Consider the following 25,355-nt stretch of genomic DNA (forward strand, 5'->3'; position numbering starts at 1 on the left):
GAGAACATGAAATACTTATAAACAAAATAAAGTGGCAATATAGGAGTTAATGTTATGGTAAGAAGTATCAGAAACACCAGTGCTAATTCTTTAACCCTCGTTACACTGCCCCTCTCTTCGTGGATCATATTAAATGCCTCGTATTAAAACAACACCATCTCCAAAGTGGGACCCAATCTCACTCACTCTATTTGGTCGACCAAGAAAAACAATTCATATCATTTATTTTCAGAAGCTGTTGAGGGTCAGGAGAAACTAGAATGCTCCCAGAGCAGGGGTCACAATTTACTGCCAGCCAATGTGTGTGAACCCCGGGTAAAGAGGAGGAACCGTGTCAGAGGGCACCGAGCCACCTCCGAGCTTGCCTCATTCCAAGGCACTGGCACAGATGTAGCCACCGAGTCCTACAGCTCCCAAACCATTCCTAAAGGCCAGCAACACCTGTCCAACCAGTTTCAGAGAACTGGACATGACACTCACCTCCCCCCACTTGGTCAGCAGACACAAAATAATCCTTTGGTTAACATATAAAGTACAGCTGAATCCTCCATGTTTGTACTGCTCAAATATCAGAGAACAGCAGGAAATCCATTATTAATGAAAAGTAGGAGGTGAAAAGAAATGTAAAGTTGGCCAGCTCGGCTAATCTGTAGCTAAATGACCCCCAATTGAATGAGAGGATATATGCCAACCCTACATCCAAAAGGCTGGGAGGGGTGCCTGGGTGGCTCAGTTGCTAAAGCGTCCAACTCTTGGCTTCAGTTCAGGTCATGATCTCACAGTTTGTGAGTTCGAGCCCCACGTCGGGCTCTGCACTGAGAGCGCGGAGCCTACTTGGGATTCTCTCGCTCTCCCTCTCTCTCTCTCTGTCCCTAGCCGCCTTGTGCAATCTCTGTCTCAAAATAAACTTAAAAGAAAATTTAAAAAACAAAAAAAAGCCTACGTAGATCTGAAGGTACCTTCGTCAACGTCAAAGCACTTATCTTTCCCTGGACACAAGGACCCACACACCACGTCTCTAGTCCCCCAACAGCCATGTGCAACTCTACCTCCCAAACTTCTGTTTCTTCATATGAGGCCAAGCTGCCCGGGTCACTTGGAATGAGCCTCGCAAATGGACTCTGTGGATTATATCTAAAACAACAAATTACTTTTATTATACATTTTGTTAAAAATTAGATAGGCATGACTCAAAATCAACATAAGCAATGATTTATTTATACATTCACTTTATACTAAACATTCATTTTACTTTTTCAAGTTCGTTTATTTATTTTGAGAGAGAGAGAGCAAGCGAGCATGAGCAGAGGAGGGCCAGAGGGAGAGAGAATCTTAAGAAGGCTCCATGCTCAGTGCAGAACCCAATGCAGGGCTTGACCCCACGACCTTGGGACCATGACCTGAGCTGAAATCAAGAGTTGGACACTCAACCAACTGAGCCACCTAGGTACCCCTAAACCAAGCATTCAAAATCAACTACTGTCACACTACTCCCTGAGTACCCATTTTTGCTTTTGTCCCAATTATGTAAACAATCAATAGTTCACACTCATTCGTTAGTACACTCCTTATAATTCATGATAAAATTATTATAATCCCTGAGTACATCTGAACACAATGCCTTCTTTAACTTAAAAATAATTTAATTTAAAAATCCACTACTACAGAGCCTGGGTGGCTCAGTCAGCTAAGCATCAGATTTCGGTTCAGGTCATGATCTCACAGCTCATGGGTTCAAGCCCCTCATCAAGCTCCGAGCTGCTGGTGTAGGGCTGGCTTGGGATTCTCACTCTCTTCTCTCTCTCTCTGCCCCTCCCCCATTCACAGTCTGTCTCTCTCAAACAAAATAAATGAACTTAAAAAAAAATCCACTGGAACACCTGGGTGGCTCAGTCAGTTAAGTGTCTGACTCTGGCTCAGGTCATGATCTCACAGTCCATGGGTTCAAGCCCTGCATTGGGCTCTGTGCTGACAGCCTGAAGCCTGGAGCCTGCTTCAGATTCTGTCTCCCTCTCTCTCTGCCCCTGCCCTGCTGGCACTTGCTCTCTCTCTGTCTCAAAAATAAATAAACATTTAAAAAAATTAAAAAGAAAATCCACTACTTCAAATATTCAAGAATTTTACAAATATAATTGGGATTCATCACAAACATTAAAGTGTAATGTATACAACTGTTGAATCACTATGCTATGCATTGGAAAAAGATATAACATTGTATGTCAACTATACTTTAATAATGAAAATTTAATGAAATAAATAAAGTTTTTAAAAAGCATAATTATAAACTACACAGTTCACTGTTGAGAAAACACTGCTCCCTATTTCCCTATTTCTACCAGGCCAAACTGCAAATGAGTTGGGACAGAGCAGGTAAGAAAATGGAGGAAGAGAGGGAGGACACAGGGTGGACAGAGAGAGGCCCATCTGCTTTTGGAGATGTCAATCCAATGAACAGACAAGTTGGGGAATGGTTCAGATAGACAAACAACTGTAGATTTAATTTTGTTCTCTTAATTATCAAGGTTCTACCCACTGTAGCTTATTTTTCGTTCTGATCTGAAGTGTCAACAAAGGTTTTCACGTGTCTATTAGAAGAATAAGGTAATAATGAAAAGGGAGGAACTTAAGAAAGGAAAGACAAAGACGAAAGGGAAGGGGACTCGGGGGTGAGGAGTGCTGAGCTTGGGTTAACAGCAGAGAGGGAAGCGGCCTGGCCCCACTGCAGCGGAAAGGAAATCGACAAGGTAATCCCCCTTTGCCATCAAATCCTAACTTTCTCAGGCTTCTTTTCTTGTCCCAGTTTGTTAAAACAGAAAGAAGAAATTAAAAGCCCTTCTTTGGTTAACTCTAAATCACAAAGATACTTTGATTCTTCCGAAAGAACCCCTGGCCATTTTCCCCAGAAGCACACTCTATGGACGGTGATGTGATGATTCACCTCAGTTACCACTCCTCCCACGGCCTCAGCCACCATAGTTTACTTTCCTTCCCATGGCCAATGAAAGTAGAGGCATGAAGAGCAGACGTGGGGAGCAACTGTGACTTGTTTGTTATCTAAAGTCAGCCTTTCTGGGGTTCTTGGGTGGCTCAGTCGGTGAAGCATCTGACTTCAGCTGACGTCATGATCTCACAGCTAGTGAGTTCTAGCACCACATCGGGCTCTGCACACTTCGGATTCTCTGTCTCCCTCTCTCTTTCTCTTTCTCTCTCTATCTCTCACTCTGCCCTTTCCCCGCTCACCCTCTACCTCATCATCAAAATAAATAAATGCATATTTAAAAATAAATAAGCTCAATCTTGCTGTGGCATTCTACTCATTAGAAACTTCGAAATTACACTGAGCATTTTCCCTCCCTAGTTCTCAGATCTCCAACATGTTCGGTGCCTCAGACCCCCTTCTATATCCTGCTCTGGCTCTTAAAATAAGAATCACACAAGCAGGTATGCAGGGTAAAGACTGTTACAAAGAGTTAACACAGCTGAGGGGTGCCCAGGTGGCTCAGTCAGTTAAGCCCCCAACTCTTGATTTCAGATCAGGTCATGATCTCTCGGTTTGTGGGTTTGAGCCCCACACTGGGCTCTGTGCTGACAACATGGAGCCTGCTTGGGATTCTCTCTCTCTCTGCCACTTCCCTCCTCTCTCTCTCTCAAAAATAAATAAACTAAAAAAAAAAAGTTAATCCAGCTGGGAAATGCTAGCATCTTCTCAAGAAGAAAAAGGGGACAATGATTTGAAAGGCACAAAATCCTTTCAGGTAACTTCTTTCAACTGATTTAAAGTTTTCTGATTTATCAAATGTTAAAAGAAAACAGGCTACTTCCAAATGATGTTGTCATTTTCAGCTGTCAAGTTTATTCATCAGATTCATCATCTACATTGAAAGGAGCAAAAGTAGGCAGAAGTAGGTTTTCCCTTAAATATACAAATTCCTCAAATATTATAATGCTAAATGGACAGGTTAGGTCTCACAGAGACATATGTTACAAACAACTTACCCCAGTCTTCGTCACTTATTCTAGCAAAAGAACGGTCCCTCAGAATTCTAAAAACAATGATATTATATGGGTTACAGGCAAGAAATATCTACTTGGAAAAAAGATTTCACATGCACATTTTATGTAGAATGAAAAAAGAAATACTCACCCAGCATTGTTGACCACAACATCTATAACATAAAAAAAAAAAAAATTATTTTTTAAATCCAAGTCACAAATACAAAAGCAAGTGTGTTAATTTGCATTGGCTTTCAATTCATATATCTTTCAAAACTGGGGTCCCCCACCATTGGAAAAGAGTGCTATCAGAACAATCTTTTATACCTAAAGTAAAAACAAAATAAAACAAAAAACCTGATGCACAAGTATAGCATCCTTATCGTGCCTTTTCTCTCAACGTACGTATGTACATTTTCCCACCTCCACCTTCTGCCAAAACTCTGTTAGCTTATTTGTAGAATTAGCTCTTGTCCGAGCCTTACGGTTCTTAGCATTCACTGGTAACCACAAGCCATCCCTTAATTAACCTCAGAATTCACTCAGAAAATAAATTTTAAAAGATTTGTTTTTGCCACTCAAAAGCCAAAAAAAAAAAAAAAGAAAAAAGGAACCATTTCTTTTAAGGTTCTTGTGGCTGTTTTCACCCTGCAACTTCACACCTCTGTGGACTCTATCCGTTTGTCAAATTATATGTGAACAAGTCCCATAAAAGTTTCATGAAACATAACTAGAAAAACAAACATCCTAGCCAAAAATTAAAGTGGAGGGAGCACATTCAAGTTACAAAAATTAATGTTTTCCAGATTGTAAACACGTTGGGCTTCCCAGCGGTAACATTTCCCTCAAGTAACTAATAACCTTTACTAAGAATGTGTGTAACTAAACGAAGAAGATGATGTAGAGTGATAAACTAAACAATACATTCGAAGTGCTTCTTAAAAATAGATTTTTACTACATATAATTCACCTTAACTAATTTGCAAAACATTAAATCACGTCAATCCAAATCATAATTATCCAAAAATTCCACTGGGTCCTCTATTGCCAAAATATTTTATAAACATATCTGGGGTATAATTAAATTATTATAAATAAGGAACCTAGAAAATGCTAATTTTTTAAACATTTTTGAAATCCAGAAAAATATAAAACAAACTCGACACATTTTTGCATTTAAAAAAATGCCACCTCCAAGCCCTTTGTGAGAATAAGGTGGGGTATGTAAAATAATTAGTTTGTAAAACAAAACTAAAAACTTAGTCATAAAGAAAGGAGTTCTGGGATGCCTGGGTGGCTCAGTCCGTTAAGGGTCTGACTTTGGCTCAGGTCATGATCTCATGGTTCAAGAGTTTGAGCTCCACATCGGGCTCTGTGCTGACAGCTCAGGCTCTGTGCTGACAGCTCGGAGCCTGGAGCCTGCTTCAGATTCCATGTCTCCCTCTCTCTCTCTGCCCCTCCCCTGCTCACACTCTGTCTCTCTTTGTCTTTCAAAAATGAATAAATGTTAAAAAAACTTTTTTTAAAAGGGGGAGTTTTTTTTAATAAACCAAAGTAAAATCAAGAACACTTTATCAGGAAGGTAGAAAGTGCTCAGTCAAGACCATAAACAGAAAGAAACATCACCTATTCTTCCAAAAGTGTCCAGTGCTGTCTTCACAACTTTCTCTCCTGCTTCTACTGAATCTGGGGGAAGGGAAAATTAGGTGCAAAACATCAGTAATATCCCTCACAAATGACTCCTAAATTCTGTGGATCAGAGCCCAGGACAGATACTCTTCTCAACAGAATTCATTTCCACAAAAATAAATGTGTATTACATACATATCAAAATATACATGATCTAATTTTACAAAAGAAATGTAACCCCTATGACAATTCTTTAACCTACCAAAAAAAAAAAAAAAAGCGGGAATAAGAAATTTGGCAAACACTATTTAAAATAGCACTGTCTAATACAACTTTCTGTGAGGAGGGAAATGTCCTATTTCTGTACTAAGACAGGAGCCACTAACTACTAACCTTGAAATGTGGCTGGTATGACAGGCAAACTGAGTACTTAATCTTGTTTAATTTGTATTTAATTTTAAAAAGCCACACGGATACTTCCCCTTAAAGACATATATTAGATGTGAGGAGGGAGGAAAGAAGGTATGCGTTTAATTTGAAAAATCATGTTCAGTGCTATATTAACTACATATGGAGACGCTGCAACATTAAATACAAAAAGTAAAGCCCAACAAAATAGTGTGGCTTTCTTATCTTCTGCTCATTGGCCCAGGGGAAGAGCTCATAGGCCCACAGTTGTGTGTCACATGGTCAGGTGTCAACTCAACACCACCTTTCTCTATACTGCCTTTCTCTATTCTCTCTGCAATCACTGGGAGGAGCCGGGAAATATATTCCCTTCCCTGAGACTCATACAGTCCTGTGTTAGATCTGCCAGAAAGACATACCCATCAAAGGATGGAAAAGTAGGAGAAGCCTGCAGGTGCCAGTCAATCTCATGAGCAGAGTACAGGTGAAAGCTCACAGGCACAGCTGGGTGAGCCGTGAGACCCATGTGCTACAGGCTGACAAGGTCACCCACTTTCCCGGACATGCACTTACCCAGCCCTTCAAAGGCGATGCAAGCCTCTAATTCTTTGTAATAAAACCCTTCACACTTGGAAACCTAGAGGGGCTTCTGTTTTCCTTACTGAATCTTGGGTGATACAGGTCGCATCACAAAAGTGGGGAGGGGTGGGGGGGTCTGGAATTATTACCTTTATAAAAGTGATTCTATATGTTGAAAACATTTTTCTAGCTCCTCAGTGTGAAATGATGTTAGGATGTCTGTCTCATTATTCCCTGGAATGCTCAAAACAATCATTTCTTATTTCCTGTCCTTTAAAATTTCAAAATGAAGGCACTGGCAATCTAATTTTATCCCTGGCCAATAAAAACAATCTAATTTGCAGAAAAGTCAGTAAGTACGTGCTTCTATTTGAGAAGGTTCCTTACGGATACTATTACAATCAATATATCAAATACTGTTTTCCTGGTGGCTTCATTTTAATACCTAACTTTGACTCTTAAGTTTTTATAAAGGGAAGAAAGTTACATACAGCGATGACTGCTTATGAAAAATGGAACACCGTGGTTGGGTACAGGAAGGGGGCATTTCACTTCCCATGCTATATTACTTCACAACCTGTCCTAAAACAATTTTTAAAAGAATCTCACGTTACTCTGTAAAAATACATAAAACCTTTTAGCTAAAATAGGTCTTCCGAGAATAAGAGCATATTCATATCCACATCATTAATAACTTACTGATTTTATCATGTGCTTGTTAATAAAAATACTACATAAGCAATATGCTAAAAGTTAGACTCATGAAACAATCTACATCAAAGGTTTTTGAAAACCTCATATGTTATATTAAGTTAGATACCCAAACAGATTTGGCTGACTCAGGGAAAAAAAACTAGTCTCCTAATCACACTGGAATGCTGAGATATTTGCTCAATGATTATTAATGGGAGCAAAAGCATTAGTTGAAGGAGAATAAAAGAAAGAATACAGTTCTTGCAAATATCATACCATAGTTGGCCACGGCTTTCCCACCTTTACTTCTTATTTCTTCAACAACCTTATCAGCAGCAGAGGACCCTTTACCAAGTCCTCTGAAGTCCCCTCCTAAGTCATTCACTGCAAGGCAAAAACACACAGAATTCATTTCTAGACGATCCAAATATGAATTGGAAATAAAATCCTACAATGAATGTATTTCTTCAGTCACCTCCTCAATTCCCTCCTTCAGTATTCCCATCTCATTAAACATGCCATCATGGGCACCTGGGTGGCTCAGTCAGTTAAGCATCCAACTCCTGACTTCAGTTCAGGCTGTAAACTCATAGTTCACAAGTTTGGGCTCTAAGTAGGGCTCTAAGCTGACGGCGTGGAGTCTGCTTGGGATTTTCTTTCCCTCACCCTCTGCCCCTTCCATGCTCACATGTATACGTTCTCTCAAAATAAATAAATATACTTTAATAAATAAACACACAAACACACCATGAGCTATGCACTTTCAAACATGTCTTTGTTTTTAGATATAGATATGAAGCAGAAAACATTTAAACACAGGCTCATGTCATGAAGTGTTCAACTCTGCAATGGTTTTCCTTCTGTGAAAAAAAAAGAACATGACTCAACCCAATTTCAGCAAAAAGAAGAAAAGCATTCATAAAACATATTGTATCCAGGTCTACAATAAAGGAAATAGAGATTATTTATTAAGAGAGACCAGAAACTACATACAGAACTCATGCATTCAGTTGCTGATTGATACCATGACTCCATTATTCCATGTTTAACAAGTGACCATGTTCACTACATAGCATCTCCCTATATCCAGTCATATAGATATAAACATTAATCAGTTACTATTAGCAAGGAAATCTACAGAGAGGAACAAAGATATATAAAACTGGTGCCTGACCACAAAGACTTTCTCATCTACTGAAAGTTAAGTATGGGATGATTGCAGTAATGCACACATTTTATTTCTTTTTTTTTTTTTAATGATGACTAGGCAATCTTTTTTTAAAATTTTATTAATGTTTATGTATTTTTGAGAGAGAGAGACAGAGACAGTGACAGAGCGGGTTTGGGGCAGAGAGTGAGGGAGATAAAGAATCTGAAGCAGGTTCCAGGCTCTGAGCTGTCAGCACAGAGCCCGACATGGGGCTCGAACTCATGAACCCTGAGATCATGACCTGGGCTGAAGTTTGACACTTAACCGACTGGGCCACCCAGGCGCCCTGCATAGATTTTAGCAACAACTGTATAAAGGGCAACAGAACTAAGCAATGGGGACAAATAGCAAAGTTAGATTATGTAATAATTTAAAGTAAAATTTATATAATAGTATACAAAACCTAATGAAAAGATAAAGACCAAAGAACTTGAAAAACACACTTTAATAAAAACATTTGGGACAAAGAAATAATTTATATTGCAAGATGAACATTTTTGGATTAAAAACTTTACTAATTAATAAACGCCATGGTAGCATATACTAAAATTTAAAGTTTTTTTAGCATTACCAAATTGACGGTCACCACATATGGAAAACAAAGGCTTTTTGTTTTGAATGGCTTTTTATTTTTTCCTTTGGATGAGGGTCAAGGCTGGTGGGTTTGGGTGGTTAAGAGACAAAGAATGAGGCAGAGAAAAAATCAATGCCAAGCTGAAGTTGGACAACTGAGCGGCTCAGCCAGTTGAGCACCTGACTGTGGCTCAGGTCATGATGTCACAGTTCACATGCTGTTAGCACAGAGCCTGCTTTGGATCCTTTGTCCCCCTCTCTCTTTGTCCCTCCTTTGCTTGGGCTCTTTCCAAAATAAATAAATATTTTTAAAAAACAAAAGAGAGATGAAAAAGCCAAGATCTATATGTATTGAAAATCCACTAAGTCAGGTGTAACTGTAAAAGTTTCATGTAACTTTTTTAGGGAAATGGGTTTCTCAAAATGTGGCCTGGGATATATTTTTCTAACAATATGATCTTATTGTCTTACCACAAATAAAAACCAGTATGGAGACACAAAGTAATGGAAAGAGATGAAGAAAAGACCGTCAAGACTCAATTCCTATTAAATGTCCATTTCCGTGCAACTATTCCAATCATAGGAAACAACGAGTAAAAAAAAAATCAAGATTTTAAGACCTGCAGCTAACAGTCTTTTAAGAGCCTTTTTAACTACATAAGGGAAAGTTCAAAAGCAAACTGACAAACAATATTTAAGTAAAGGAAGAATCACTCTATTGTGCAATAGAACACCACCCTCAAGTGGAAACTGTTCAAAGTACAACCAAACAGGTAAAGCGCTGAAGCCTGGATAAACTGAGGTCAATCACGTGCAGTGAAACAGCATGGGGACAGATTTACTCAAGACATGTCTTCATAGGAGCGTGCACTAAATTCAAACTGACCCCACTGGTCACGCCACCATCACCAGACCTAAACCACGTGGCTACGCCCTGAACTGGAAAAGCACACTTCTGGTTACACCTGAAAGGCTGGGATTAGAAACAATGTGAAAAGATTTTTTGCAAGTGTATTATGCAAAGAAACATGTATTCATACTATGTGACACTGTTTCCACTCAAATGTGTGGGTAGGGAATAATAATACATAAGTTTATAAAATACCACTGCTACCTTACACTGCCAGACATGAACTCTGCATTTGCAGAGATCCACTGTGTTCACTGCTTCATCTGATCTCCACGGACCTTACAAGGAAGTTGGTGGGAACAGTAGTTCCAACGTTCACAGATAAGGAAAGTTGAGACAAGTTAGGTAACCTGCCCCAGGCTCCCAGGCTGCAAGAAGGGGCAAAACCCAGACTAGAGCATGGACGCACTGACAGTGCCACTCCGTCCCTCCAATGCTGTGAACAAGTTTCTTTTATCATGTTTTTCCGCTAAATGAAAACAGAGCAACACGGAGTTGCCATACTATTTTCACTGGTTGTTTGAAAGCTACAGTCTCCCTAGTTCATCAGGAATCTTCTCCAGATGGCCATCAATGTATCTAGATATTTGAAGGAGAACAAAATGCGGAGGTAGCGTAATAGGGGCGCCTTAAGTTAGGCTCCTGTAACTGATTCTCCTGTTTCAACAACAAGATGGCATCAAAGGTATGTTTACTGGGAGAAAAAACGAAACGTGGGAAACTGATCATCCAGAGTTCAGTCCTCGGACCTCTTCTCTTTCTCACCCACACTCACTACCTGGTAATGTGATCCAGTCTCCTGGCTTCAAATACCATCTACAAACTGAGAAGCTCCAGAAGCACACAGCTCCCACTCGTCCCCCACTCGAGAGTCATGCACCCCACTGCCTACTTACTATCTCTGTCTGAAGGTCTGCCAGGAGCCCCTCGTCTCTGCCCATCTGGCCCTCCTTCGGGGCCTCCTGTCTCTATCCTCTGCCCTCCCTTGCAACCCACGCAGGCAAGTCAGCAAATCCTGCCTTATCGACCTTGAAAATATGCCCGGAACTTAACCGCTTTGTACCACCTACACGCCTGTGACTTATTTAAATCACCACCATCTCTGTAAGAGATCACTGCAATGTCTTGGCAGGTCTCTCTGTCTCCACTCCTTACCCACCCCCTCTCTTTTTTCACGGATAATCACAAGAACGTCCAAGGAGAGTGAAGAGTATAAAAGCCCTGGCGAGCCCGTCCTCGGGCCCCACTTCCACGCTTGCTCCTCTGCAATCATTCTCCACATGGCAAGCGGAGGGATCCAGTCCTGACTCAGAACTAAACGGTCTCATGCAGCCTGGCCTCCTGTGAACTGTCTGCCCTTATCCCTCGGTTCCGATCCCCCGTGAGGACTTTGCTGCACCGGCCCTCTGCTGACCCTGAACACACTGAGCCCGCTCCCGCCTCGAGACTGAGGCACCGGCTGTGCCCCCCGCCACAGGCTCCTGGGCCCCCGATCTGGTCCCCTGCCTGCAGGTGTCTCCTCAGAGCTCTCCTCCAGCCCATGCACTGCAGTTGTCTCTCCACAGCACCTGTCATTACCTGAGACCTGCTATATTTCCACATGCGTTCACGGTCTGTCTCCCCACCGCCCACCCCTGGAATGTCAGCTCTGTGAAAGCAGGGCTCCTGTCAGTTTTAGTCCCCACTCCACGCCCTCGGCTCCCAGAGTGGTGCTTGCTACCGAATAAGCACCCAATAATAACTGCTGGATGAACAAACGAGCCCAGATGATGCTACGGCTTGTATGGATTCTTGTTAGTATCTCAAAACTGGGGTTTTAAACTGATAAATGGCTAAGAGCTCTTCTAAAGCTATCTTTAAAGGCTGCCGCCCGTAACCTGGGTTAGTGACAGTCACATCTGGGGAAGACGTGAGCGTTGCATATGTAGCTCATTTATTATAAGCTGGAACCACATGTGCTTTCTTGTGATCCCCGTGTGTCACATAACTCACCCCCTTCATCAACGCCTAGGTCTTGGGTGATTACTAAGTGAAGCACTATGCTCACCCGTGAAGAGAAGGCATCAGTACATAAGGCCGGCCCTTGGCTCTAAAGAATCTAGAAGAGAGACATGTTTTAGATACAGAGGTGGGGATGCCCTCGAGTTGTGCCATATATCCAAGTCCTGAGCACAGGGCCAGCACGTGGCAGGCAGCCCTGACTCCGGGCACCTTTCTTTCCCATTACAGAGGCCTCTAACCATTGATGCCACCGAACCCCTACCATAATCCTGGAAGCGAGACAAAGTGGCTACCAATAGCGAGAGCATGGCCAGGATTGGAAACGTGACCTAAACTACAAAGGCAGCTCACTTTCCTGCAAGCTGTAATTTACAGAAAACCAAACATTCTTTGTTATATGTGGGAGCCCGACAGTGACCACAGGAAAGCGTGGTTAGGGACGCGGGGATGTGCCTGCACACGGGGCTCCCTGCCTGGGCAAAGCATGCCTGCAAACAGGATGCTCTGCCAGGAGGCCTGCACACAATATCCAAGTTTAATGGTCCGCTCGCATACGAGGAAACATGCCCTCCTTAGAAATAAGGAAGAGGCTGGAATTGTGAGCAGGCCTCTTAGTAAACATGCTGGGGTCGCTTCCTCCCTTTGCTCCCCCCGTCCTTGAAATGTGTTTGGCTACTTGCCCTTAATTGGTAAAGGAATGCATCTTGTAGGATTCAGTTTGTATCCAGTTACCGGGGTATAAAATAAACCGCAAGAGGGGCTTGCGTAGAATTGTTCCTCCGGCCGGAGTTGTGTCTGTGTCTGTCTTTTTTGTGTGTCTTGTCCTCTGTGTCATTTCGTCCGCAACATTATAACTAGTAGCCAAAGGCTGAGCAGTCCTTACACCCAGATTGAAACCTCCCCTAAGGCTTTTTATTATGGAATATAAAACACAGTAATCAGGGGGCGCTTGGGTGGTTGGTTCAGTCAGTTAAGCATGCGACTCTTGATTTCAGCTCAGATCATGATCTCATAGTTCATGAGATGGAGCCCCACCTCGGGCTCTGTGCTGACAGTGCAGAGCCTGCTTGGGATTCCCTCTTTCTCCCTCTCTCTCTGCCCCTCCCATTTTCGCTCTCTCTCTTGAAATAAATAAACATAAAAAAGAAACACCTTTATTTAAAAAAAAAACATAGCAATCATATTAATATAAAGTTAGAGACTATCTTAAGTGATGCTTGGCCAAGTGATTTCCTTTGGTCAATGAAATTTGAGTGGAAGTGGATTTAAGAGCCACCAAGTCAATCTACGTGTATTTTTCATCCATCCCAAGACCAGCAATGTCCCAGACAGATCTGCTCCTTTAACTGGAATCCTGAAATTAGGAAGACACTTAGAGGGGCGCCTGGGTGGCTCAGTCGGTTAAGCGTCCGACTTCTGCTCAGGACCTGACCTCACAGTTCGTGGGTTCAAGCCCCGCATCAAGCTCTGGGCCGACAGCTCAAAGCCTGGAGCCTGTTTCAGATTCTGTGTCTCCCTCTCTTTCTGCTCCTCCTCCACTCATTCTCTGTCTCGCTCGGTCTCAAAAACAAATAAACTATAAAATTTAAAAAAAAAAAAAAGGAAGATACTTAGAGCAGAGACACAGCCTACCAGAAGCTAACACTCCCAAAAACATGAAATAATCCTTTATTATTTTACGTCACTGAGATGTGTTTGTTAACCCAGATAACCTGACATATGTTGACTTATATGAGAAACAAGCACTTCTATCCCTTTGTTCTTACTTCTTACTGGACTCTGAGCTTGTCATAAAATTATCGGAGGAATCACTGTCCCACAAATAAAACACTCTGCTGTCATGGTGTCCTAGGTTTATTCCTCCACTTTTTCTTACTCATGTAAAATATACACTAGCAGAACAAACATTAACAAAGGAGGAACATTAGTGTGTGTGATGCAACCTGGTAGCAGGGCATCTGAGTTTTCAAAAGCTGAAAGAAGGACGCCTGGGTGGCTCAGGCAGTTAAGGGCCCGACTTCGGCTCAGGTCATGATCTCATGGTTCAGTGGTAACACAAAAATCTATGAAACCCGACCCACAAACACGCATTGCTGTAAATTTTTCTACAGATCAGGTTTATAAACTAAGGTGATAACGTAATCATGACAACAAGCAGGAGTGTATTCAACCAGTCTCAAAGACCCACCTGGCCCACCTCCCCATTTCCTCCAGAACGAGTCTATGTCAAAAACAAAAAAGGCCCCAAAGAACAAAGTACCTTCTTTGCACAAGGAAATATTCTAGGTCCTTCAGGAGATAGAGAAGACAAAACGAGGGCCTTATACTTACAGAAGTGAGTAAGAAATATGTCAATGCATGAAAAGCTCAAAGTTGAAAATATTAAGAAATGGATAGCAATAGGATAAAAAAAAAGATTAACAGTAACAACATGAAATATCTTGGGAAAATCTGGCAAAGAGGGCTGGAACTACATACCCTCTGGCTAAATACCTCAATATCCCACAATAACGAAACGTGTCCTCACCACCAGAAGTAGATGGGATTAATTGACACTGCACATGACCTTAATCAAGGAACATCCAAAGACTCTGTGTCCCTTCTGTAAAGATAAGCTACATAGGGGAACCTGGTTGGCTTGGTTAAGTGTCCAACTTCAGCTCAATCTTGATCTCACGGTTCAAGGGCTTGGGTTCCCCTCGGGCTCTTTGCTGACAGCTCAGAGCGTGGAGCCTGTGTCTCCCTCTCTCTCTCTGTCCCTCCCCTGCTTGCAATCTTTCTCAAAAATGAATAAGCATTAAAAACATTTTTTAAAACCAAAACAAAAGCTACACGTCCACAGTGAGGGAGGAGAGTATAATCAAATGTCCTGTTTGGGTCTTCTGTAGAAACCCAGGCTGCTTGCTTACCCTTTTGTTATACATGTCTCCATAAACAAATTGGAGACAATCTGTCTCTCTGTATTCCTTAGTAAGAGGTAGAAAAACGGGCATTAGAAAGTCATCATGGGTGAACAATTTTATCCCAGCAAAGATACTAATAAATATTGGGCTGTATCTTCTGCCTTACCCACCTCCCCTGCACTGCGCACAATGAAGGAGTGTTCATTTATTCCCCACAAAGGTTTGGCTGCAGACAAACCCACTCCTCTGTGCACACCATGTTGCGTCAGTGCAAAACCTTTAAATTACTAAGACCTCCCGCCTTCAGGATTCTTCACTACAGCATCTTCTAACTGACGAGCCTTAATAAAACTCATGCAACTGCCTCTCCAAGTGAAACTTTTATAAAAAGCTTCATGTGAAAAGTTTTGATGAAAGAGGTTTAAAACACCACCACCACCACCACCACCACCACCACCACCACATACTTCGGATTCTCTGACTCCAAACTTCTAGTTCTCAAAATACACTTATTTCTTATTGTCATCAATACACTTATATTTACAGGGATTCACCTCAAACCAGCCTTCTAGCTCAATAAATCACAGCTCGGTAATTTACCAAATTCAAGAACTTCCTTGTATACAGTAAGTGCCTGACCTTCTTCGTCAATTCTGCTCAGGGGAAAAATCTGTGAAGCTAGTCTACTTTAAAAAGTAAGTTATAAATAGAACTCCCCTATGACCCAGCAATAGCACTGCTAGGAATTTACCCAAGGGACACAGGGGTGCTGATGCATAGGGGCACATGTACCCCAATGTTCATAGCAGCACTCTCAACAATAGCCAAAACATGGAAAGAGCCTAAGTGTCCATCAACGGACGAATGGATCAAGAAGATGTGGTTTATCTATATGATGGAATACTACATGGCAATGAGAAAGAATGAAATCTGGCCATGTATAGCAACGTGGATGGACCTTGAGGGTGTTATGCTGAGCGAAATAAGTCAGGCAGAGAAGGACAGCTACCATATGTTTGCACGTACAGAAGGATTAGGAGGAACTTAACGGAGGATCGTGGGGAAGAAGAGGAGAAATGGGGGGGAGAGGGAAGGAGGCAAACCACGAGAGACTCTTGAATGCCGAGAACAAACTGAGGGCAGATGGAGTGGGGGGAGGGGAAAGGGGGTGATGGGCATGGAGGAGGGCATTTGTGGGGATGAGCACTGGGTGGTTTATGGAAACCAACTTGGCAATAAACTATTTAAAAAAAAAAGTAACTTATAAAATCATTCTCAAGGAGGACAATTTTTGCTGGCAGAAGAAATTAACAAGGGGTGAAATGTGACTTTGGAAAATTATTTGATATAAAGGCAAAGCTGGCTCACTTGTGGAGACTCTACCGTAAACGCCATCTACTCATTAAAAAGAAAAAAACTTACCAACAACTGATGCACCTCTTTCTGCAAACGCCAGGGCATAGGCTTGGCCCAGTCCTAATGAAAAACAAAATAATCAGAAAGTCGAGCAAACAGTAAACATTAGCATAATTTTTTTGGTCCACTCAAATCAACCATTTTAAAGTTTACTGGCAAACCGCTCATATTATATTACAATGGTAGGGTCTTCGTTGGTACTCTCAACACCTACCTCACCTTCTTCAACCTGTAGAGGTCCAAAAGCTTCAAACTGTACGTTCTATCTATTCTGCCTATCATTTCCTACCCCCCTACCTAGCTGCTAGGATGCTGGGTGTGAGCACCAACATTAAATGTATTTGCCTATCTGGAAGGAGGAAAGGAAGCAGAAGGTACCTTACTGTGACTTCTGGCTGTTGTTGTTGGTTAAGAAGCTGATTTCTGGAAGCTTCCCAAATATTAAGAAACAGTGAGTGGGGCATCTGGGTGGCCCAGTCAGTTGAGCCTCTGACTCATGATTTCAGCTAAGGTTATGATCTCATGGTGTGTGGGATGGAACCCCGCATCAAGCTCTCTGCTGACAGTGTGGAGTCAGCTTGGGATTCTTCTTCTCCCTCTCTCTCCGCCCCTCCCCTGCTCACTCTCTCTCTCTCAAAATAAATAAGAAAGAAAGACAGAAAGAAAGAAAGAAAGAAAGAAAGAAAGAAAGAAAGAAAGAAAGAAAGAAAAAACAAAGAAACAAACAGTGGGTATAGTGGCAACTTATCAATCTAGCTCCCTAAGCTCTGATAGCAGCTTCCATTCTATAGACCCTTGGTATCCAGTGCTGGTTGGGCTGCAGCAGTTCCAGAAGCAGTTGCAGGGGTACTAGTTCCCCTAAAGAACCAGTTCCGTATTGTTCTGCACGTCAACCCAAGAGGAAGTGCCTAAGACTCACTGCCTGTGTGAAATCCTTTCCTGCTCCAAATATCTAGGATTTCTATATCCTACACCAAACCCTACACAATCACCAAACACAAAAAATATTTAATTCTGACTCCAAGGTATGAGGCATAAACTTGTCATCCAAATATATGTACACTTATATAAATATATATATACTTATACTTAAATGAGTTTAATAGCCATAGAACATCTCAGGAAGAATAGAGAAGAAATGTGCAGTTAGAGGTTACTTCTGGGGAAACAGAAGTTTGTGACTAGCAACCAAGAGAGGAAGGCTTGCTTTTGTATTGTTTAAATTAGTTTAACATGTATAGGTTTTTTTAAGTAAATTGATTGGTAAATGTAATTAGCAGCTTAAATTTCATTTAAATGGATCAAGAAATATACAAAGAACCCAAAATATAAAGTTTTCCAAAACTGAAAGATATCACCAAATAATTCATTTTAGAAGTTAATTCACTATTTTTATTTTAGAGAAAGAGAGAGAGAGAGAGCAGGAAGAGCAGAGGGAGAGAGAGGAAGAAAATGAATCCCAAGCAGACTCCATGCTCAGTGCAGAACCTGACATAGGGCTCGATCCCACAACCCTGGGATCATGACATGAGTCAAAATCAAGAAGGGGCGCTCAACCAACGGAACCACACAGGCGCCTCTTTTTAAAAAATTTTTTTAGAAGTTAATCTGCTCTGAATGAATAAGAGAGCCCTCAGCCAGTACAATAACTCAAGTCTTCTCATATTTTATCCGAGCAAGGCTGGACCACTTGTTCTAAACATAGTGTTTAAAGAAATCACGGGCTTGTGACCAGAAGGCAAAATTACTGGGTAACAGAGTAGAAAATCATTAGATCAAAGGAATGGGGTAGATCTCTAGCAGAGTGACCTAATCAGAAATTATCTCAACTTAAAATCAAGTTTTACAGCTCTCTCAAAGACATTGTAAGTGATGTACTTTTATCACAAAGGCCCATACAAACTATACACAAATCTGCATAGAAAGTAAAAAATGACAGCTCCTTTCTTTTTCCTTCAACACCACTAGCCCATGAGCAGACTGGTAAGGGTCCTTCTACATTTTAGTATGTGTGCTTAAGTAAACATCATTTAACTACTTCATATCCATTAGTCTGCCTCCCTCACTTAAACTAGAAAGTTCTTGATGGCTCAGATTGAATATGTCACTCTTCTGCGTTCCCCACAACTTGGCATTAAGGGCCAAATGCACAAAAAGTTAAATCCAAGAGCCTCCACTTTGTCCTAATCTCCTAAATCTTATCTTATATCTCCCTCAAACCTAAATACATTGCCAACCACCCTCTCCCCTCCATCTCTTTCTTTCTTTTTTTTTTTTTTTGACCTTAATTTCTTTAGCATTGTCAAATCTCAGTTGATTCTCAACTCAAACTGTTTGCGCAGTGTTCTCTTTGATGGCTTCCACTCCTCTTCACTCTAAGAGAGGCCCTGAGTATAGCTTCCTAGACTATTTCACTTTCTAGCTTTACCAATCTAAGGAATTCAAATGACTTCAAAATCTCTCTCCCCGACTTCAAGATCTCCACCTGCTCACACCCTTCTCACTATCTCCAGATCCAACATCTGCTAATCTCACAACCATCTTGAATTCAAAATGGCCAGACTCCCTTCTTCCTCAGTGCAAATCTTCCACTCTCAACAGTTACAGCCCCAATAACCACTTCAGTCTGCTAATAAAACAGCCGTGATACCCTGTGATTCCTCTGCTGTACCACCAAAACTGTCTACGTAAAGCCTGGACAATTCTACACCTCTCTTTCAGGTTATTTCACATAACAAATCTTCATTTTGTTGCTCCTGAAATACATTAATCTATATTTCAAGCTAAACAACAACACGTGAATAGGGAACATATATTCCTCTTTATCTACAGAATAGTGGGATGGAGTCAGACAAATTCTCATACACAGGCCCAGGAGCCATCCATGGACATCTCTTCCAGGGATGTTCAGCAATGCCTCAATTCTAAAGGTTTGATTTCTAAACGAGAAAACCCCAAGACCCAAGGACAACAGTCTCGGTGACAGGACTGGAATTTGATCTCTATCTCCCTTCCAGAATGATGACAGTCGCTGTTCGAGAACAGCTGCTGTGTCTCCCTTCCTCAATGGTGATCTGTAACTTGACTACAAAACTGTATTCCTCTCTCCTATCGGCAATAGCTAAGGATTCTATCATAATCCAGGCAAGGGAAATCCTGCAAGTCTCTTTAAGAACAAACCAGTTTATAAACAGGAGGTACTAAGTCCATAATTGTCTAGTCACAACTCATTAATGATTCACAAAATCAATTTAGTAGGTTTCATAATCTCTATTTACTTAATGAAATAGAATAGAAACTCTTAGAATGCACTTCATTTACTATGTACCGTGTCAGGAACTTGTTTCAAATATAAATGATGTATATGTGCACTGAATCTTGGTGCAAAATGTATTTCATGCTGTGAACCAGTCACTGTCAAAAGAGGCTCATTAAAACAATGAGTGCATCACTTAATTATTTCCATCAAAAGCAAAGTGTAAACCAAATGTTTTCCCAAGGTCATATGACCATTTTTGAATGAATACAGCTAGTAATATAAACTTGGCCACCAATTAATCTTAAAAGCACTTTCCAAAACGCAGCATCAGAATCCATTCTATCGATGGAATGTAAAGAAAGATACAAATGAACTAACTGGAAGAATTCCACTGCTGTTACAATACACAATTTAAATTAATTCCACATTAGGTCTATTCTAGATGTAAGGTACCACCAGTGGGGAAATCAAAGGCACTGAAGGCCAAGATCCCTACACGTGGTGGTTATAGAGGTTGATCACTAGTGGGAAACACTGTAAAATCACACTGCCAAGTATCCGTATGGGTATGAGTGGTTTTCGTTTCTTCTGCAAGAATAGGGCTATTTCACATAACCAATCTCCATTTTGTTTCTCCTGAAATATAGGAAGATCTGTTCTACTTCAGAAATGTCTCTGCTCACCAGTTGGTCCCCCCTGCACTCCTACACTAACACCTGCCTCACTCCCGTAGACATGTGAGGCTTGATAAGCATACAAACTTAAACTTCAACGAGGAGACTTTCTCCAAAGAAGAACTTCTCAAGAACCCTAAATCGACCGACTGGGAAAAGAAAACACTGATGACTTGTCAAAGGCAAGGGGCTGCCGTCTCTAATCCTGGGGAGGGCGGAGGAGTTCCTGCCGCGACCGGCTTTTCGGCAACCTTTAAAACACTTGACAACATGCCTAAGAGTCTCCTGGCAGGATAGGTCGCGATCGAGGGTCATTAGGAATGTTTTACCCCGGTTCTGCAAGCCGTAGCCCAGCCCGGCCTCCGTCTTGCAAGACCCGGGGCCTTGGGAAGAGGCCCCCAAGAAGATGGGGCGGGGAAGCGGGCCACACGCGGCAGTGTGACTACGTGTTTCTGCTCCCCACTCAGTGCTGGCCCTTCTCGGCAGTGTCGGCGCCCCGAGAACAGCCGTTACCCGTCCTCCCTCCGGGACCACCAGGTCCAGGGATTCTCCAAGCCGCCTGTACTCCCGCCGTCCCACCACTGCCCGACGCCCCGACGTCGGGAATGCAGTTGCGGCTGCGCCGGTATCCTGGGGCGAAAAGGGGGGCTCAGGGCGCGAGAACTAGATGGGAGCCCGCCCTCCGGCCTTCGCGTGCTCACCTCCCCCCGCGCCGGTGACCAGTACCACCCGCCCGTCGAATCGCAGCGGCGAGGCCATGAGTCCGGCCTGCAGCGACACACGCACACACACCAAAACAAGCCGAAATGCTGCAGCTCAGACTGCGAGGCTCGGAGGGGAGGGGGAGTGGCGAGGGCGGGAGGGGATAGACCTGCGGGTTTCAGGGAAGGAGAGGGACGCCGTAGTTTTCCAAGTGCGCCTGCGCGGGAGTCCCTTGGCACTCTGGGAAATGTAGTCCGGCATGCCTCACGTGACTGCGAGAGCCTGCTCCAGCGGTTTGGCTTGAAAAGGCCACTTTTGCTGCTAGAGGTAATGGGATCTCCTCGGACCTGTGTAGTAAAATGTCACACGACACCAGACTTACATCCATGCTCTCGTCGTTTTGTCATTCACTCAAAACTGTTTTCTGGACAAAGGCCCTAGCCTCAAATAGCTTTCAGACATAGCCCCTAAGAAAGTCACCCTTTACCAATGGGTAAAGATTTCTTAGAATGTAATCCTTGAACTTCATGCATGAAAGTCATCCGAGAACTGCCAAAAACGGAGAGTCCTGTACCCTCACAGTGACCTCCCAAAGAAGAAACTCGGGAGACAAAAAAAAAAAAAAGCAAAACCAAAAACCTTTTAACAAGTGTTCCTAAATGATCTTTGCTTTTGTGTATTAAGAAAGGTCATATGGTGGCGCCTGAGTTGCTCAGATGGTTAAGTATCGGACTTTGACTCAAGTCAAGATCTCAAGGTTTGTGAGTACTAGCCCCACATCAGGCTCGCTGCTGTCAGGGCAGAGCCAGCTTCTGATCCTGTCTTCCTCTCTTTCTGCTCCTCCCCCGCTGGCACGCTCTCAGAAATAAATAAAACATTAAAAAAAAAAAAAAAAAAGAGGGCATAGTGGGTTGGGCTGCCAACTGTGGCCCCAGGTCATGATCCCACTGCTCCTGAGTTGGTGCCCCGTATCGGGCTCTGTGCTGACACCTCAGAGTCTGGAGCCTGCTTCGGATTCTGTGTCTCCCTCTCTCTCCCCTACTCCTTCTGACAGCCTCCCCCCCTCAATCTGTGTGTGTGTGTGTGTGTGTGTCTGTCTGTCTGTCTGTCTGTCTCAAAAGTAAGTAAACATTAAAAAATTTTTAAGTGAAAGATCATATAGTGTGATTCATTCATTTAGCAAGCATTCGGTATCTTCCAGCGACAGACACAAGTTTACAGATGAACGGTAAGGACTTCCAGAGGTTTTCAAAGTTATGAAAGGAGCCTTTCATAACAGTACAGCATAGTAAAACGTGACAAATCCATACAGGTCTGCTAACAGTGTCAAAATAAAAGGCCCCTATACCTGCTGGGGAAAAGGGGAAATTTCCAAAAGAGATGAAGCAAAAAGGCCCTTAAAGATTGAGCTCTGCAAACAAAGAACTTGACGGAGAATGGAAACACGAGCTAGATGCGGAGAAGGGGTGTAAAGCTGCAGAAATAACCAGTCGGTCAGATCGTGTTTAGATAGTTTAATTTACTGCAAATGGTTTTAAGCAGGATCACTCCAGACTACATATTAACATCACGGAAAAGCCCACTCTGCCTCATTATTGAGGATTGGAAGTGAAGAAGGGGGGCAGACACCTACTGGGAAAAATTTTGGAGATTCAAAGTGAGGCAGAGGAAATGTTGTAAAGGGAAAAGCCAGAGACATGTTTGGAAATGGGGTCAACTCTTTGTGATTAGTTAAATGTGAGTGTGAGGAACGATTGAACCCCGATATTTCTGGCTTGAGAATCTAGGTTATGGTGGGCCGTTCATCAAAATAAGGAATAGTGGGAGGAGAGCAGCTTTTGAAGGGAACACAGCTTCGATTTGGGGCAAACGGCATTTGGGAAACATTTCCCAAAATCCCAAAAAGCATTCTAGAGCACTCAAAGTTTGGTACCCATTGAACTCAAGCCTAAATCAGCAGCTGTCTTAGTCATTTGTCTACATCTGCCTTATGACGTTTGACCCCTGAATTCTAGTGCTCACCAAAAGCCCGGAAGGCCAGCCCAGAGAGCTCTGGACACAAAGTCAAGGCTGGGTGTTAAAGAAGTCTTTCCTCCAGCGCTTCCTGCGGACCCTCGCCCCGCCCAGTCACCGCCTCCAACCAATGGGAACGCGCCGCCTAGAGGCGGAGCTCACTTCTCGGTTCCTGGCAGGCGCCTCGGCCACCCTCCGCTCGCCCCAAAGGGTCCTCTGCGAGACGCTCTCCTCGGCTCCAGGCCAATGGCAAACTTTGCTTATTGATCACGAGGAAGGCCTGGAGGATCACGCTGTACAAGTGAGCCGGGGGCAAGGCCAATGGAATCCTAGGTTAAAGAGTAAGCCTGTGTGACAGCTCAGCAAATATTGGCCTCCCCGTCTCTACTCCCTACCCAAGATGGATGGAATTACAGCGACTGAGTACAGGCAAAAGTGCTCAAGCTGGAACCCGCAGGAAAGCACTGGCCCCTTTACCAAGCTCCCCTTGTTTAAGGTCCAGATCGCAATGGCTGGGCATTTGTTTCTACCTAGTGTTGTAATCTCTTGCTTAATCCAATAATTCCGTTCTTCTTTTAGAAGAAAAAAAAAAGCTGTATTCATTATTCCTACTTCCAGAAGTGTAAGTGCAAAATCAACCAAATTGTAACTTTTTTTAAATGTTTATTTATTTTTGAGAGAGAGAGAGACAGAACACGAGCAAAGGAGAGGCAGAGAGAGGGAGACACAGAATCGAAGCCGACTCCAGGCTCTGAGCTTTCAGCGCACAGCCTGATGCAGGGATTGAACCCATAAGCTATTTTTTTTTTTTTAATATTTTTATTTATTTCTAGGAGAGAGAGAGAGACAGCGTGAGCAGGGGAGGGTCAGAGAGAGAGGGAGTCACAGACTCTGAAACAGGCTCCAGGCTCCGAGCTGGCAGTCAGCACAGAGCCTGACGCGGGGCTCGAACCCCACGAACCGCGAGCTCATGACCTAAACGAAAGTCGGACGCTTAACCGACTAAGCCACCCAGGCGCCCCTATTTTTTTATTTTTTGAGAGAGAGAGACAGTGTGAGCAGGGGGTGGTCAAAGAGACAGGGAGACACAGGATCTGAAGCAGGCTACAGGCTCAGAGCTGTCAGCACAGAGCCCGACTTGGGTTCAAACTAATGAACAGTAAGATCATGACCTGAGCTGAAATCATGCTCAACCAACTGAGCCACCCAAGCGCCCAAGTTGTTACTTACGTGGAAGTACTTTCAGCCAAAGGCTTGTGACAGGAGCAGAAGTAGATTTCCAGGCCATTGCTGGGGAAACAGTCCTCCAGGTCCCAGACAAACAACTGGGCCCTGGCCTGGCCCAGAACATGGCCAACAGGGATGACCAAACACCAACTAGTCTTCAGTGAGTGCTCAATAAATACACTTTGAACATGAATGAGAGCCAGTGCGGATATAAGGACAAAGAAGCTTGGAAGTAGAGTGAAGTGTGTAACTTCATACATGGCTGGAGTGCTGCTACAGAAGTGTAAATTATTCTCTAGTGTTCTTACCTTACTCTCAAGTCCTCATTCTTGTGGGAGGGGAGGCAAAAAAGGACTCTTGAACTTGCCAGTTAAAGACAACTCCATCTGTTTGGGGTAAATGCCACCTTTCAGGATTTTGCCCTCTTCCTTCTAGCCTAAATGCCACCTTAACAGAGAGGAAAGGTTTGGTAGAGGCAGAGGTTAAAGACACGCTGGCCTTTGCTTTCCGTCCAGCTACTGATAAAGTGCATGGGCTTAGATATTCCTGGAATCTGCTGTGTGTTCTTTTTCACTCTATGAAATGTTTTAGCAACTTCTGGTTAAGTCCAGACCTATAAACATATACAGGCAAATGCAAAAATTATTCAAATAAAATTTTAAAACAAACCAGAAATATATATGTATCTATCTCTTCTGTACCAGCCAGGAGCCAAAAGAGACAGGAGTGAGACTAATGCCTGCTCATTCCATAAACACACAAGACCACTGCCATGCTGCTGCAGTTACCCTTTGATAATTCAAGGTCACTTGCATGGCAGTGACGACTCAGAGTCAAAATTATCCTTTTCACTGTCTCATTTCTTCAAACTCAGGTCCCAGGGAGGGAAGAAGGGGTGCTGGGTCCCGGAAGAACCCAGGCCAACCACACTCCCTTAGCAGCTACCTTCCTAATCTTTTTCCATCCTTTTCCCCGTGAGAATTCTATTTAATCTTTCCTGCTGGTCAAAATTCCCCTAAGTTTGTCCTCTCTGCTCCCATCGTATGAATGTTCTTTGCTAAGGGGTTACTCTTCTGAGAGAGACGCTAACAGGCTTTATGGCTTAGTCCTAACAGGATATAGAGAGCTGGTAGAGTATAAAGGGATATGATAGTGCAGTGAAAGG

The 25,355-nt window shown here is 42.9% G+C and overlaps 1 protein-coding gene across 1 annotated transcript in view; it reads right to left on the reverse strand.

Annotated features, from left to right (window-relative positions):
* Positions 1-21,146, reverse strand: part of HSD17B4 (hydroxysteroid 17-beta dehydrogenase 4) — an 87,854-nt gene extending 66,708 nt beyond the window's left edge. The window contains exons 1-7 of the mRNA XM_077746265.1: positions 20,950-21,146; positions 16,322-16,375; positions 7,579-7,686; positions 5,620-5,679; positions 4,145-4,166; positions 3,997-4,043; positions 1,050-1,134 (exon numbers count right to left, since the gene is read on the reverse strand). Coding sequence (XP_077602391.1) covers positions 1,050-1,134; positions 3,997-4,043; positions 4,145-4,166; positions 5,620-5,679; positions 7,579-7,686; positions 16,322-16,375; positions 20,950-21,007 — 434 coding nt within the window. The 5' untranslated portion in view covers positions 21,008-21,146. The remainder of the gene's footprint in view (positions 1-1,049; positions 1,135-3,996; positions 4,044-4,144; positions 4,167-5,619; positions 5,680-7,578; positions 7,687-16,321; positions 16,376-20,949) is intronic.
* Between the last annotated feature and the right edge of the window lie 4,209 nt (positions 21,147-25,355).

Source organism: Crocuta crocuta, unplaced genomic scaffold (genome assembly GCF_008692635.1).
Source record: "Crocuta crocuta isolate KB4526 unplaced genomic scaffold, BGI_CrCroc_1.0 scaffold218, whole genome shotgun sequence".
NCBI lineage: Eukaryota > Metazoa > Chordata > Mammalia > Carnivora > Hyaenidae > Crocuta > Crocuta crocuta.